Below are 15,792 nucleotides of genomic sequence, written 5' to 3'. Positions count from 1 at the left end.
ATGAGAGGCAGATTCAGTGAAGTGGGACAAGCAAGAAGACAACAGGTATGGCAATTTTACGTTATGCTTTTCAAAGACAGTGGGGAGAGGTAACGAGGGGAAGAGAATACTTGGGGAGGGGAAGAGAGAACTTGGGGTATGGGGGACTTTTGAGACACTATTTAAATATAAAATGGTTCTCCCGCCAATTTACGGTGGAGGAATGGGCAATCCCAGCAGAAATTTATCCCTGGGAATTTCAAGGAGCAGCAGGGATTGTCTGAATCTGCAACAGGATTTCCTGGCTCAGTTCAACAGTCTTCAAGAGAGGGGTCACTAATATCCCTTCTCCCCAGTAATTACTCCATTCTTTTATTTGCTACTAGTCTCTTGCAGAAATCCAGGTCAGCACATTTAATTGTCAGACATCACTATAAGGTTGGAGATTAAAGCTGCGACATCCAGGTTGAACTCTGGTTCAGCCCCTTCGTGATTCAGTTCGATCTCAGGAATTTCCTCGTAACTTTGCCATAATTGTGGGAAACCCTGTTTACAGGGTATGTGTTTCTGGGTGGAAGAGGTGACAGCTGGGGATAACCTGAGTGTATTGAAGCCCCCTATCAAAGCAAAGAGAAAAATAGCAGTTTGATTTCAAAAGAACTGGGCAGGCTCCCTGTCATGGTTTAGTGAGTAAAGGTGAGGGGGGAATGAACTTCCGCAAGGGTTCTCCCGCTTGTCTGTCGTAACTTCGGCGGAAGTGCTATGAAAACCCTGGAAAATGGTGTAAACGGCGAAGTTACAGCGGATGAGCGGGAGAACCTATGTGGAAACCCCCCCCTCTAGCCATAGGGACCTGGAAGGTACTAGGTTTAATTTCCTGTCTCTGCTGAGTTAGCTGATGTCAGTTAGGATAGCAATTTGGATGCGACAACAGGCCCCAGAACACCCACAGGAAGGATTGCAGTTCCTGATCGACCCAGTGACACTTGCTGTAAAGTGTGTGTGAGGACATGCATCATGGTTGAATAGCTTGCCAACGCTCCCAGTCTGGGATCCAAGATAAAGAATGCCCATTCAGATGGGATACTGGAGGGGTGCTGCCACCTGTGGAATTGTATCACAGCAAGGAGTCTAAAGGACAGGAGAGGAAAATAGGATTTTTTTAAAAAGCAGCCAGTTAAAGCACAAAGAGCTTTGGCTCTTTGTGCTTTAACCTGAGTTCACTGTCCTGCTGCCACCCGTACAGTTGATCCCAGTAACTGAAGTTCTTCAGTTAGTGTTAGATCAATCGAGCCCTGTCTCCTGGTAAGTACGAGAAGAAGCACTTTCAGCCAATCACCTAGATGAGCTGGTCTCCTGCCAGGAATGATATGTATTGACTGCAGTATAAAAACAGACAGAAGGTTTTGGGTTCAAGTCTCACTCCAGGGACTTGAGCACAAAATCTAGGCTGGCACTCCAGTGCAGTACTGAGGGAGCGCTGCACTGTCGGAGGTGCAGTCTTTCGGATGAGACATTAAACTGAGGCCCCGTCTCAGGTGGACCTAAAAGATCTGAAGGGATTCGCAAAATTTCACATGTTCCCCCCACCCCGAAGATTTATTGGAGTTATTAAAGAAACCCTGGTGTGACTGTTTTAAAAAATCCAAGGTCTCTCAAAATGGCTGCAGTCAGACACATGGCCGAGGACCGGCAGATTTGAAATTGCATTCTCAACAACTCGGCAGGCTTCGTGTTTCAGACAGGTTTCTTTAAACAATGCAGCTGCATTCTAGCCCTGAGGCAAGCTATCAACATGGCCGGCCAACACATCAAAATTCGAGCAGGAAGTGATCGCAGGACAAAAGGTGAACCATCAAGGTACATTCGGAACAATGGTAAAGCAGTTATGGAACAGATCGATACAGGAACTGGCCATTAATGTAAATGGGCCAGAAATTAGGTCCTTTGTCTTAAAGCAGTTATGGAACTCAGAAATACAGGAATTGGCCATTAATGTAAATGGGCCAGAGATGGGGTCCTTTGTCTTACGTTTCGTGCTTAAATCAAACAATGAAGCAAGCTGATGAGGTATGAAAAAAACCTGTTACCAAGAGGGTATAACTGGGGCTGCCCAGTATCTCTCTGCTCTTCTCTCTTCGCCTCTTGGCCCTGTCCTGTCTGTCTGCTAGCACCTAAGAAGGAAGGCCATTCAGTAAACCTCGCAACCACATGTCGACGGCAACAGCAGGCACAGAGGCCAGGCCTTTTCATCTGTTTTCACCGGTGAGCATTAATTTTCTGGCCGCCACAAGACGACCTAGCATAAGTGTAAGGGTGGGGGTTAAAGGGGATATTGCTAAACTTGTGATTTTAGAATTTTCCCTCGATGTGTCCGTTTCTTCCAACCCGTTAAGCGTAAAACTGTATTACATCCATAGCGATTTCTTTTTATCTTCTGTATTATACTGTTCACTTTGTAGTTTTAGTTTACTTATTAATAAACATTGGTTTTCCTTGTACCACTTGATAAGTCCTCAGCTCAGAATCAGGAAGGGGTAAGCGATTCGCAACCGCACTGCGGGCAGGGCAGCTCAGGAAAACATAACTGGCTGACCTATTATAAGCCCGAGAAACAGTAAAAAAGAAACCCCTTACAGATCCTATGGTACTATTCCAAAGAAGAGCAGGGGACTCCCTCAAACAACATCACTAGGGCAGTGTCCTGGGCCCAACCATCTACAGCTGTTTCATCAATGACCTTCCATCCATCAGAAATGGGAATGTTCGCTGATGATTGTACAGTGTTCAGTTCCATTCGCAACCCCTCAGATAATGAAGCAGTCCATGCCCGTATGTAGCAAGACCTGGACAACATCCAGGCTTGGGCTGATAAGTGGCAAGTAACATTCGCGTCAGACAAGTGCCAGGCAATGACCATCTCCAACAAGAGAGAGTCTAACCACTTCCCCTTGACATTCAACGGCATTACCATCGTCGAATCCCCCACCATCAACATCCTGGGGGTCACCATTGACCAGAAACTTAACTGGACCAGCCGCATAAATACTGTGGCTACAGGAGCAGGTCAGAGGCTAGGTATTCTGCGGCGAGTGACTCATCTCCTGACTCCCCAAAGCCTTTCCACCATCGACAAGGCACAAGTCAGGAGTGTGATGGAATATTCTCCACTTGCTTGGATGAATGCAACTCCATTAACACTCAAGAAGCTCGACACCATCCAGGACAAAGCAGCCTTCTTGGTTGCACCCCATCCACCACCCGAAACATTCACTCCCTTCACCATCGGTGCACCATGGCTGCAGTGTGTACCATCTACAGGATGCACTGCAGCAACTCGCCACGGTTTCTTCGACAGCACCTCTCAATCCAGCGACCACTACCACCTAGAAGGACAAGGGCAGCAGGCACATGGAACAACACCACCTGCGCGTTCACCTCCAAGTCACACACCATCCCGACTTGGAAATATATCGCTGAGTCAAAATCCTGGAACTCCCTACCTAACAGCACTGTGGGAGAACCTTCACCATACGGACTGCGGCAGTTCAAGAAGGCAGCTCACCACCAACTTCTCAAGGGCAATTAGGGATGGGCAATAAATGCTGGCCTTGTCAGCAACGCCCACATCCCATGAACGAATAAAATAAATAAATAAATAATCTGGCCATGATCACATTGCTGTTTGGCTGCCACGTTTCCTACATTACAACAGTGCCAACACTTAAAGTATTTAATTGGTTGTAAAGCGCTTTGGGATGTCCTGAGGTCGTGAAAGGCACTATATAAATGCAAGTTCTTTTTTAACAAAAGATTTTTTTTCTGTTTACAGACAGCAAATTATATGAAAATGGGTTTTCTGTTGATACTCGCCGCAGGTATAGGTGCAGGTAAGCACCATTAGACTTTATGGTAAATAAGTTTATTTTAAATGAGGAACAAAATCCTAGGGAGGCTGCCACTGAGGTGGGTTTAGCCTCAATATTGCAGATTATTACACAAAATGGTGCTTCCCAATCATTCATTTACAGTATTTCAATTTCTCAGAACCAGAGGTTTGAAAAGCCTCTCTGGATTCTTATGCTGTTACATAGAGTGGCCTAAGTCTTTTGATCAGCCATGACACCAGTTGGAATTGCAGCGAGTGGGACTTTCGACCACCACAGGGATGTACCTCTGACCCTGGCCAATTTTTTTGGCATCAGGGTTAAAAATAATTTTCATGGGTTCTCGCCCTCCATTGGGGAATCTGCCTGGTTTGGGTGAGGCAGAGATTGGCTGTGGCAGGTCTCAGATGCTTAATGCAGGGCAGTGTGGCCGGTGGTCCTTTTGTTGCCCTGTAAAATGGGGAATTTTGTTTTTTAAAGTTCAAAAACAGTTCCGAAGACTGTGCCAACTATGGCTTGGCTTTTTCGCCATTTAAATTTGAAAGAGGGCCTCTGCCACTATATCAACACTAGGGCACAAGTGATGGAAATTTATGTTGTGCAATGTATTTCTGTCATTTGCATAGCAATGGAAAACGGCCACCCATATTTGAGGACCCGTATTCTACAACTCTCAACACTTCAAGCAGGAAATCCCGCAAGTGGTGGGGAGATGTAGAGAGCCAACAGAATGGCTCAGAAGGAATTTTCTGCCGCATTCCCCCAGAGTTACACCAGCTCCACGGCAAAATTCCAGTGGAAAATCCTTACGTTTAAGTGTAAACAATATTTAAAACATCGGTGCTGTCCATTACCAGTCAGTGGCTTTCATGTTTTCCGCATTTATTTAATTCCAGGCATAGCATCTTCAAGAAATTTTAAAGCATGTCTTGGATCTGTATTATTATTATAGATATAACTGATATTCCAAGATGCTGGATCGAAATGTTGTGAAGGAAATAAACCATCACTGCAGACAGGAAGAATTCTGACATGATATAATTATACATTTCAGGCTTTAGGCAATATTGTTAAATTGCCTGAGTGTTGCTCTCACAGTAAACGATGTAATTTGATCCTCTATGTATTACTGGCCTGTACTAACCTCCTGTGTATACGTGCTGTGATCAAACCGGGATGTTACCTCTTTCAGGTACTTCCATCGTAGCTGCACCAGTGGTGCTGGGAGTACTGGGATTTACCAGTGCTGGGATAGCGGTTGGATCAGTTGCAGCAAGTATGATGTCTACAGCTGCTGTCGCCAATGGAGGAGCTGTAGCAGCTGGAAGTACGGTGGCTGTCCTTCAATCTATTGGTAAGGTCCCAGTGATAAGTAATGAACATGTCTCAATCATTCTTGTTTAAAGCCTGTCTACTGCTGTTTGGTTTTCTCTGCATCTACGATGGTGCACAATAGCATTTTATATTAAATACCCGATTGTCTTGGAAACTTCCCTCGGTAGTCTTAATTAAATGACCCTTTTGCAATAAACTTTAGATCAGTTATATTTTAATCTCATCAAAGTGCTAATGAAATATGGGTTGGCTTTGTTGTAAATACAAGTAATTAATTGTCCAATAGATTATTCTATGGATCCCATCTTTCACAAGGTGACTGTTAAGCTCTGGAATATAAGAAGTGTTGATTATTAACAAATTCAGGACATCTCAGATTGTGTACAATTTATTCTTATTTATTTTTTTGTTATTTTTAAAGGTGCGGCTGGCCTCTCTGCAGTTGGCAGCGTTGCAGTGGGAACCGTAGGTGGTGCCATAGCTTCAGCCTTACTTCTTGTTTAAGTGAAAAAATGTCTTAGGACAACTGAAAATAAATGAACATATTTCCTTTCAATTCTGAATATGAAGAGAAAAAAATGTCACTGAAAATCAATAAATCTTTTTACAATTATGACTTGTCTCTGTGACTGTTCTGCCTTCCAGAATATAGCAGTGTGGAACATATTATGCAGGAGTTTAGCTCTGGAAGCAGGTTATAATTTCCCACTGTGTTCAACTCCACCCAGTTTCAAGCCAAGATTCCAGCTATGAAACATTCAGTACCTGTGTTCTGGATCAATGAGTTACAGTATCTGTTTTGTTTGCAGTTCATTATTAGTCAGTGATATTTTGTAATTAATTTGAGTATTACAGTAATACAACCTGACATGTATAATTTTAGAAACATCATGGCAGCTTTAATGCCCAGATGCAGTTGCTTCAATGCTGTGGCTTGCTATAAGACCCTAGCTGAAGGGCTATTGCTTGATTCAAAGATTTGAGACTTATTCGATAAGGTGCTTTTTTTTTAAAGACACAAAAGTTCCTTCATCCGGCATCCAGAATGTCCAGACTTTGGGAAGCTGAGAGCAGCTGAATCATTTCAGCACATCCCTGCCTCAAACACCCATCCCACTTGCTCCATGCCGGTGTTAGCTTTCCCAATCATCGTATCTGTTCTGTCTCATCCTTACAGCAAGACAGGGAACGCTATAAAATGTGGACCATTCCAGCAGTGTACCAGTAAAAGCAGTCTGTCGTCTTCATTGGTTTTGGCATTCAGGATGCTAGGAGAACCTTGTCCCGTCAATTTCCATATTGCTGAGCCGGTGAGGTTGATACAGAACAGTAAAACAGGCCAAAGGATGGGAGAGCAGTTTGAGTTAATGAAAGGGGAGTTTAAGCCAAATGTTTGGCAAGAAAGAGCTTCTAGATCCATACCGGGAAGAGGTTACACCATACAGCAGGGAGTGATATTATCACTGCCTTAATCATCATTTACTTAAGTTTTCATTTCAAGTCAGATAACTAATTATTTTTGGAAATAATAAACTTTAACTTCCAATGTGTGGGAACAGTCCTGCTATTGTAATCTTATACACAACAAGCAGAAGTGTTTTGAACTTGCGGAGTCCCTATTTTGTGTTCTGTTCTGATTGACATATCTTAGCGAAAGATGCAGCTCTCTTGCAGAATGTGAGTTTAATTTTGTGTGCTTAAGATATTTAAATAAGATATTTAAATTTTGCTCTCCGCTTTCCAATTTTTGGGCACAAGCCCAACATGTATTAAATCTATCGCTCAAAGTCGATGTTAAGAGCAAGCTGAATGCTTATATGTGAGGGTACTCAAGGGACACAGCCATTTTTTATAATGGCAATCTTACATTAAATAAATTGAGGACAACAAACCAGTGGGTTGGTGAGGACATGGACGATGGGCGAGCTGGACTTAGTGTGGGGCAGGATGCAAGCAGCAAAGTTTTGGAGGAGTTGCAGTTTATGTAGGGTGAGGCTTTTGAGGATATTAAAGAAGGTGTGGGAGAAGTCAGGATGGAGGTGACAAAAGTGTGGACCAAGGAATGTCACACAAACACATCATGGGTGAAATTTGGTTTTGGGTGATAGCAAAACAGGCAAAGCGAGTTGGCCGCCCGTTTCACACAGCACCTGATTTTCGTTCCCATTGAAATCAATGGAAAAGCCAGTTTCATATCAGAGCAGCAAACTAAAAATCGTCCCAATGTATTTTCATCTTTTAAAGAATTATAATATCTACAAATTTACTAATCTTCTAATGCACTCGTAAAAATACTGCTTAATAAATGCAAAAGAGCTCTGTAGGTCTCACTCTTTGGAACTAGAAAGGAGACTGATCATTAGTGTGTGTAATCCAACAATTGTAACAGAGTTAGGGCCTACTGTTAGTGATGCCAGCTGGATTTCTGAGGAAACGAACTAACGATGCAGTATCGATTTCCTGCATCTACAGGCTAATCAGGACCTTAGAATCATGGGAGGTTACAACACAGAAGGAAGCCATTCGGCCCATCGTGTCCGTGCCGGCCGAAAAAGAGCTATCCAGCTTAATCCTACTTTCCAGCACTTGGTCCGTAGCCCTGTAGGTTACGGCACTTCAAGTGCACATCCAAATACTTTTTAAATGAGTTGGGGGTTTCTGCCTCTACCACCCTTTCAGGCAGTGAGTTCCAGACCCCACCACCCTCTGGGTGTAAAAGTTTTTCCTCAGCTCCCCTCTCGTCCTTCTACGAATTAGTTTAAATCTATGCCCCCTGGTCACTGACCCCTCTGCTAAGGGAAATAGATTCTCCCTATCCACTATCTCTAGGCCCGTCATAATTTTATATACCTCAATTAAACTCCCCTCAGCCTCCTTTGTTCCAAAGAAAATAACCTCAGCCTATCCAATCTTTTCTCATAGCTAAAATTCTCCTGCCCTGGCAACATCCTCGTAAATCTCCTCTGTACCCTCTCGAGTGCAATCACATCTTTCCTGTAATGTGGTGACCAGAACTGTATGCAGTTCTCAAGCTGTGGCCTAACCAATGTTTTATACAGTTCTAGCATAACCTCCCTGCTCTTATATTCTATGCCTCGGCTAATAAAGGAAAATATCCTGTATGCCTTTTCAACCACCTTATTTACCTGTCCTGCTACCTTCAGGGATCTGTGGACATGCACTTCAAGGTCCCTCTACACCTCTCATTATCCTCCCATTTATTGTGTACTCCCTTGCCTTGTTTGCCCTCCCCAAATGCATTACCTCACACTTCTCTGGATTGAATTCCATTTGCCACGTTTCTGCCCAACTGGCCAGTCCATTGATATCTTCCTGCAGTTTACAGCTTTCCTCCTCACTATCAACCACACGTCCCATTTTTGTATCATCTGCAAACTTCTTGATCAAGTCGCCCACATTCAAGTCCAAATCATTAATATATACCACAAAAAGCAAGGGACCGAGTCCTGAGCCTTGCCGACCCCCACTGGAAACAGCCTTCCAGTCGCAAAAACACCTGTCAACCATTACCCTTTGCTTCCTGCTGCTGAGCCAATTTTGGATCCAACAAGCCACTTTCCCTTGAATCTCATGGGCTTTTACTTTTTTGACCAGTCTGCCATGTGGGACCTTGTCAAAAGCCTTGCTAAAATCAATGTACACCACATCAAACGCGTTACCCTCATCGACCCTCCATGTTCCCACCTCAAAAAATTCAATCAAGTTAGTCAGACATGACCTTCCCTTAACAAATCCATGCTGACTGTCCTTGATTAACCCATGCCTTCCTAAATGACGATTTATGGTGTCCCTCAGAATTGATTCCAATAATTTGCCCACCACCGAGATTAGACTGACTGGCCTGTAATTACTTGGTCTATATTTTTCTCCCTTTTTAAACAACGGTACAACATTAGCAATCCTCCAATCCTCTGGCACCGTGCCTGTAACCGGGGAGGATTGGAAAATGATGGTCAGAGCCTCTGCTATTTCCTCCCTTGCTTCTCTTGACAGCCTGCGATACATTTCATCTGCTTGGCGATTTATCTACTTTCAAAGATGCTAATCCTCTTAATACTTCCTCTCTCACTATGTTTATCCCATCCAATGTTACACACTCCATCTCCTCAACTACAATCTCTGCATCGCCCCCTCTTTTGTGAAGACAGACACAAAGTATTCATTCTGAATCATACCCACATCTTCCGCCTCCAGACATAGGTTATCTTATTGGTCTCTAATAGGCCTACTCTTTCCTTAGTTATCCTCTTGCTCTTTATTTATTTATTATACATTTTGGGTTTTCCTTAATTTTACTTACCAGTATTTTTTCATGACCTCTCTTTGCTTTCCTAATTTCCTTTTTAATTTCACCCTGCATTTTCTGTACTCTTCTAGGCTTTCTGCAGTATTGAGCTCTCCGTGTCTGACATAAGCTTCCCTTTTTTGCTTTATCTTACCCCCCCAAGCTCCTTGTCATCCAGGGGGCTCTAGATTTGACCTTGACCAAAATCGGCAAGTGAAAAAACGATCGATGTCTCTTGGGTTACTGTAGTAAACTGTTTTGCGATGATAAGTTACAGGGAACACCCTGGATTTAATTGCACAAAGACTGTGCCGGGAATTGCACTGAAAATAAATCGAACACATTGATTATTAGGACCCAGCAGAGCCCTTTCAGTTTGCTTTATATATTCTGCGCTTGAGCGAACGCTTGGCTGTTGCTCGTGAGATCTGCTACTGTTGGATTTGCGTTTGGTAAGTCCAACATATACCAGGCAATATATAAACTATTTAAGAGAAATTTGATGCAGTGATTCAAAGCAGGGTAGCTGTTCAACCGATTGCATTTATATTACTTTTCTGTAATAATCATTTTTTAAAAATGTGTGCATCTATACACCAATTGATTCGTCAAACACCAGTGCATTTCCTTTGTTGATTGGGCCCTTGTGCGATGCTGAAGCTGATAACTGGAGCTTTCCTCCATGACAAACAGTAACACTGGGACCGAGGAGTGTAATACCAGCTGTGTCTCTTTTTCATTTATGAGGCCACTCTCAAGGTTTACCGACAGGACACAACAACATTTATTATGAAGGCCCAGCAACACAAAGGCCCTGAGATACTAGAGGATGGATGCTGGTCCACTCTTCTCAAATTCCCCTCTCCACAATTTTCGCAGAAGTGTTAAACCATTAATTTCAAATTTTCTGCACACTGTAGGTCAGATATCGACTTTAATCGGGTAACAAAGTATGTTCAGACATGGACTTTAATCAGATAATAAAGAATGTTAAAGGATATTAACAAGTTTCAGAATAATTTGAAAACAGGCTGTCGGTTAAATTGCTTAAAGATAGTTAATGGGTAATATATCTTGCATCAATTGTTCAAATAAATTTTAGATACTAGTGGGGAAAAAGGAAGGTATTGAGAGCAGTGGATTGTAATACGGTTCATAGTCCCAGGAGACTAAGAAAAGCTCAACAGGGTGTGGCTATTTCCAACTGATATTGTTTCCTCTGAGCGGTCCTGATGGTAATTTTTCAGACCATGAGACATACTGCTAGTTACAGCTACTGCTCTTACAGGAAATATGAAAACCTACGCAGTGATTTATAGATCTATTAATTTTTATATGTAAACTTAGGAATCTTCCAGGTTCTGCTTGTATTTAGTTTCCTCTTCCATCTCAAAAAATAATTGACTTATAACCTTGTGTCTTAATTAGATCATGAATTCATGACAATCTGTTACAATGAAAGAACAATCACAATAAAAATGTGTGTGTGGCAGGGAGGGTGAGATGTTTACAGTATTTACCCCTACAAGGTTTATAGGATTGTGAGTTTAACAACAGACTTTTTTTCAATTTACAGAGCTAATCAGCAGATAGTCATGTGGTTGCCAGTTGTAGCTGCAGGGATAGGCGCAGGTAAGCACTATTCGACTTTAAGATAAATATGTAAAAAAAATGGGGCAATAAAATCTTCCGGAGGGTGCTATTGAAATGGGTTTAGCTGCAGCAAAGCAGGTTACACAAAGTGTGACTTCCAGTGTGTGACGATGCTCTCAAAAATTTTTATAAAGGAAGCAAGTAAATCTCCCATTGCATTGCTCATTGTTAGTCGGAGGATCGCGTCTCTGTGTCAGAAGGGTTGTATGTTCAATTCCCATTCCAGAGACGTGAGCACATATCTAAGCTGATAGGTCGATGCAGTACCGAGGGAGTACTGGCATTGTCGGAGGTGCCGTCTTTTGGATGAGACATTAAACTGAGGCCATCTCTGCCCTCTCAGGCAGACGTAAAAGATGCCATGGCACTATTCAAAGAAGAACAGGGGAGTTCTTCTAGTGTCTAGTCCAATATTTATCCTTCAACCAAATCACTAGAACAGATTGTCTGGTCATTATCTCATTGCTGTTTATAGGAGAGGTCGTGAAAACACTTTATAAATACAAGTTCTTTCTTACTATATTGTCTCTCACCTGTCTCTGTCATATTTGTTTTGCTGTTTCACACTCTGTCTCTCTCATGTTCTGCTTTTTTTCTCTGTCTCTTTCCTGAACTTGGCATTTCTTTTTTTTTGCTTCTCTCTCTATGCTCTTCTGCTCTGTTCTCTTTTCCTTTTCTTTCAGAGGTGGTGGTTAGGAGGGTAGGGTGGCAACCGTACCCATTTATTTCCCATCCCCTCCCCCAGCTATTCCTGCCCCTATTCCCCCAGAAACGAGATCCTAAAGCCAGCTTCCTAGCATGAAGCTGGAAAACCGACAATGCTTATAATGCTACAGTCCATAGCACTATAGTCAGCCCGGAGACCGCCCACTGACAACAAGTAGGTGGTGAGATCGGCTTCGAGGGCCGTCTCGGGAGGGTCTCGTGTTTGGGAAGTGGGGGGTGGGAGTCCGTGGCAAGTGAGGCCTGGTGAAGCCCTCCTGCACCTCCAGACCTCAAGGAAAGTAAAAACGCTTATTTTGGGTTTTTTCTGGGCTTGGCTTCTCTTCCTGCTGCCATCACCACTCGGAAAAGCTATAATGGCTTCACCGCTCAGGCCAGTAGTTAAAATTGCAATCAGGTCCTGATGACATCTTCGGGACCTGACATGCATATGTAAAGAAGGACCCCACCGGCTTTGGGCAACATGTCCTTGTCGCCTACTCGATAGAGTAGGTTAAAATTCTGAACAGAAGAAGGAAGGAACAGGCAGCAAGAGTAAGGTAGGAAGTCACAGCTTACTGTTGAGTCCCTCTGCACTCAATATGACGCTCACAGCACTACCTACAGACCCAGTACCATTAGATTGCTGCGACCACTCAATATTTTTAACATATGATAGATGTTTCCCTATAATTTTCAGTGCACAGAAACATAGCATGTGTCATGAGTTAAGAGTTGTTGGTGGCTGTTATTCTTGGACTTCCTGTTTAATTCTGCTATCTCTTCTACGCTTCAGTGCTGTTAAAGGTTGAGGGGTAGAATTTCCACGGAGGTTCATTACTTTGGACTATCAGCTGAAACCTTGGAGAAATAGCGTAAATGGCCGTTTATGTCGTTTCTCTGGGGTTTCTGCCAAAGTTATGGCAGACAATCGAGAGCACCCCTGTGGAAATTCCAAGCATGGCAACTTTAAGGCATGCTTCAAAATTTCCTGGATTATTATTAGAGATATAACTGGTATTCCTAGATGCTGGATTGAAATGTTGTGAAGGAAATAAACCATCACTGCAGACAGGAAGAATTCTGACATGATACAATTGTACATTTCAGGCTTTAGGCAATATTGTTAAATTGCCTGAGTATTGCTCTCACAGCAAACAATCTAATTTGATCCCCTGTGTGTTACTGGCCTGTACTAAGCTCCTGTGTATATGTGCTGTGTTCAAACGGGGATGTTTCCTCTTTCAGCTGGTGCCATTGCTGGAGCACCAGTGGTGCTGGGAGTACTGGGATTTACCAGTGCTGGAATATCTGCTGGATCAGTTGCAGCAAGTATGATGTCTACAGCTGCTGTCGCCAATGGAGGAGCTGTAGCAGCTGGAAGTACGGTGGCTGTCCTTCAATCTATTGGTAAGGTCCCAGTGATAAGTAATGAACATGTCTCAATCATTCTTGTTTAAAGCCTGTCTACTGCTGTTTGGTTTTCTCTGCATCTACGATGGTGCACAATAGCATTTTATATTAAATACCCGATTGTCTTGGAAACTTCCCTCAGTAGTCTTACTACAAATTAAATGACACTTTTGCATTAAACTTTAATTCTGTTATGTTTAAATCTCAACAAAGTGCTAATGAAATAATTGGTTGGCTTTGTTGTAAATACAAGTGAAGAAATCAATTGTCCAATAGATTATTCTATGGACTCCATCTTTCACGAGGTGACTGTTAAGCTGTTAAGAATGTATGAAGTGTTGATTATTAACAAATTCAGGACATCTCAGATTGTGTACAATTTATTCTCTATTTTGTTAACTTTAAAGGTGCTGCTGGCCTCTCTATAGCTGGCAAAGCTGCAGTGGGAACCGCAGGTGGTGCCTTAGCTTCAGCCTTGCATCTTCTAGAGAAAAAATACCTCAGGACAACTGACAATAAATGAACATCTTTCCTTTCAATTCTGATTATGAAGGAGGAAAATTGGAAAAATATAACTGAAAATCAATAAATTTTGTGAATACTCTGTCTTGGGACTTTGGGGTTTGAGACTTATTTGTACATGTGCTTTTTAAGACACAAAAGTTCCTTCGCCTGCTTCTAAAGCCTAGAATCCTTGGGTTACTGCCATCAGTAAGTTTTTTTTAATGTCCAAGTTTAAATAAATTGTTCTATTTTGTTTTATTCTTTCATCATGTGGGATGGACAGAAAATTGAATGACAGAATTGTTAATTGCATGATTTATATCAGTGGGTGTTAATTGTATTCAGGTAGTGTGTATCAATTAGGGACTCTCTTGTATCCTTTTTATAGGAGAGCTTATTTAGGGTGTGGTGTGTGTGTAAGGGGAACCTCTGTGAATAAAGGCTTGGAAGCAACTGAAGACCGGGCTCTTAGTATTCTATCCTTCACCACCGGGCTATCTAATTTTAACAGAATGTCCAGACTTGGGGAAGCTGAGAGCAGCTTAGTTATTTCAGCACATCCCTGCCTCAAATACCTGTAAACAATTTTACAACACCAAGTTATAGTCCAGCAATTTTATTTTAAATTCACAAGCTTTCGGAGGCTACCTCCTTCGTCAGGTGAACGATGTGAAAATGAAATCCTCGAGATGAAATCGCATTTATAATTCACAGAACAATGCTTGGTGAGTACAGACAGTTTTTTCAACTGCCCGTTGCCAAGGCAATCAGTGTGCAGACAGACAGGTGTTACCTGCCAGGTCTCACAGAATATACAAATCACCAAAAAAAAACAACAAACAAAAAAAAACAGAGATAGAGAGGTAGAAACATAGAAAAGACAGCAACTGACCCGTTATATTAAAAACAGATAACATTTGTTCGCTGGTGGGGTAACGTGTAGCGTGACATGAACCCAAGATCCCGGTTGAGGCCGTCCTCATGGGTGCGGAACTTGGCTATCAATTTCTGCTCGACGATTTTGCGTTGTCGTGTGTCTCGAAGGCCGCCTTGGAGTACGCTTACCCGAAGGTCGGTGGATGCATGTCCATGACTGCTGAAGTGTCGGGGAACACTTCAGCAGTCATGGACATGCATCCACCGACCTTCGGGTAAGCGTACTCCAAGGCGGCCTTCGAGACACACGACAACGCAAAATCGTCGAGCAGAAATTGATAGCCAAGTTCCGCACCCATGAGGACGGCCTCAACCGGGATCTTGGGTTCATGTCACGCTACACGTTACCCCACCAGCGAACAAATGTTATCTGTTTTTAATATAACGGGTCAGTTGCTGTCTTTTCTATGTTTCTACCTCTCTATCTCTGTTTTTTTTTGTTTGTTGTTTTTTTTTGGTGATTTGTATATTCTGTGAGACCTGGCAGGTAACACCTGTCTGTCTGCACACTGATTGCCTTGGCAACGGGCAGTTGAAAAAACTGTCTGTACTCACCAAGCATTGTTCTGTGAATTATAAATGCGATTTCATCTCGAGGATTTCATTTTCACATCGTTCACCTGACGAAGGAGGTAGCCTCCGAAAGCTTGTGAATTTAAAATAAAATTGCTGGACTATAACTTGGTGTTGTAAAATTGTTTACAATTGTCAACCCCAGTCCATCACCGGCATCTCCACATCAAATACCTGTGTTAGCTTTTCCAATCATTTCTCCTCTCTCATCATTTCTCAGTTAGACAGCAATTGCTATAACATGTGGGCTATTCCAGCAGTGTACCAGTAAAAGCAGTGTCACCTTCGATGGCTTTGGCATTTGGGATGCTAGGAGAACCCTGTTCCATCAAGTTCCATATTGCTGAGCCAGTGAGATTGATACAGAGCAATAATACAGGCCAAAAGGCAAAAGTCAGAGGATGGGAGAGTAGTTTGAGTTAATGAGACTGGTGTTTAAGCCAAATGTTTGGCAAGAAAGAAGTTCTAGATCTATTCTGGGAAGAGGTTACACCAAGAAGAACT

General features: G+C 42.7%; 2 protein-coding genes across 2 annotated transcripts; both read left to right on the top strand.

The window, feature by feature from the left end:
• On the top strand, positions 1 to 5,814 carry LOC137342761 (interferon alpha-inducible protein 27-like protein 2A). The gene is made up of 4 exons (XM_068006940.1): positions 1 to 45; positions 3,812 to 3,869; positions 5,059 to 5,220; positions 5,623 to 5,814. Exons 1-4 carry the CDS (start codon positions 1 to 3, stop codon positions 5,703 to 5,705), a joined length of 348 nt encoding a protein of 115 aa, XP_067863041.1. The 3' UTR covers positions 5,706 to 5,814.
• Positions 5,815 to 9,654: 3,840 nt separating this feature from the next.
• LOC137342802 (interferon alpha-inducible protein 27-like protein 2A) lies at positions 9,655 to 14,237 on the top strand. The gene is made up of 4 exons (XM_068006987.1): positions 9,655 to 9,959; positions 11,084 to 11,139; positions 13,111 to 13,272; positions 13,683 to 14,237. Exons 2-4 carry the CDS (start codon positions 11,103 to 11,105, stop codon positions 13,796 to 13,798), a joined length of 315 nt encoding a protein of 104 aa, XP_067863088.1. The 5' UTR covers positions 9,655 to 9,959; positions 11,084 to 11,102; the 3' UTR covers positions 13,799 to 14,237.
• The last annotated feature ends 1,555 nt before the right edge of the window (positions 14,238 to 15,792 follow it).

This window comes from Heptranchias perlo, chromosome 26, assembly GCF_035084215.1.
Source record: "Heptranchias perlo isolate sHepPer1 chromosome 26, sHepPer1.hap1, whole genome shotgun sequence".
NCBI classification, from domain to species: domain Eukaryota; kingdom Metazoa; phylum Chordata; class Chondrichthyes; order Hexanchiformes; family Hexanchidae; genus Heptranchias; species Heptranchias perlo.
Note: the sequence above shows the minus strand (reverse complement) of the source record. Positions and strands in the feature narration are given on the sequence as shown.

What these genes read in the sequence shown, in the direction of transcription:
- LOC137342761 (XM_068006940.1), top strand. Translation starts at nt 1, where the DNA reads ATGAGAGGCAGATTCAGTGAAGTGGGACAAGCAAGAAGACAACAG. An exon ending in GACAAGCAAGAAGACAACAG is followed by an intron (nt 46 to 3,811) that starts GTATGGCAATTT and finishes TTCTGTTTACAG; the next exon opens with ACAGCAAATTATATGAAAAT. An exon ending in CGCCGCAGGTATAGGTGCAG is followed by an intron (nt 3,870 to 5,058) that starts GTAAGCACCATT and finishes TACCTCTTTCAG; the next exon opens with GTACTTCCATCGTAGCTGCA.
- LOC137342802 (XM_068006987.1), top strand. Translation starts at nt 11,103, where the DNA reads ATGTGGTTGCCAGTTGTAGCTGCAGGGATAGGCGCAG. An exon ending in AGCTGCAGGGATAGGCGCAG is followed by an intron (nt 11,140 to 13,110) that starts GTAAGCACTATT and finishes TTCCTCTTTCAG; the next exon opens with CTGGTGCCATTGCTGGAGCA. An exon ending in GGCTGTCCTTCAATCTATTG is followed by an intron (nt 13,273 to 13,682) that starts GTAAGGTCCCAG and finishes TTAACTTTAAAG; the next exon opens with GTGCTGCTGGCCTCTCTATA.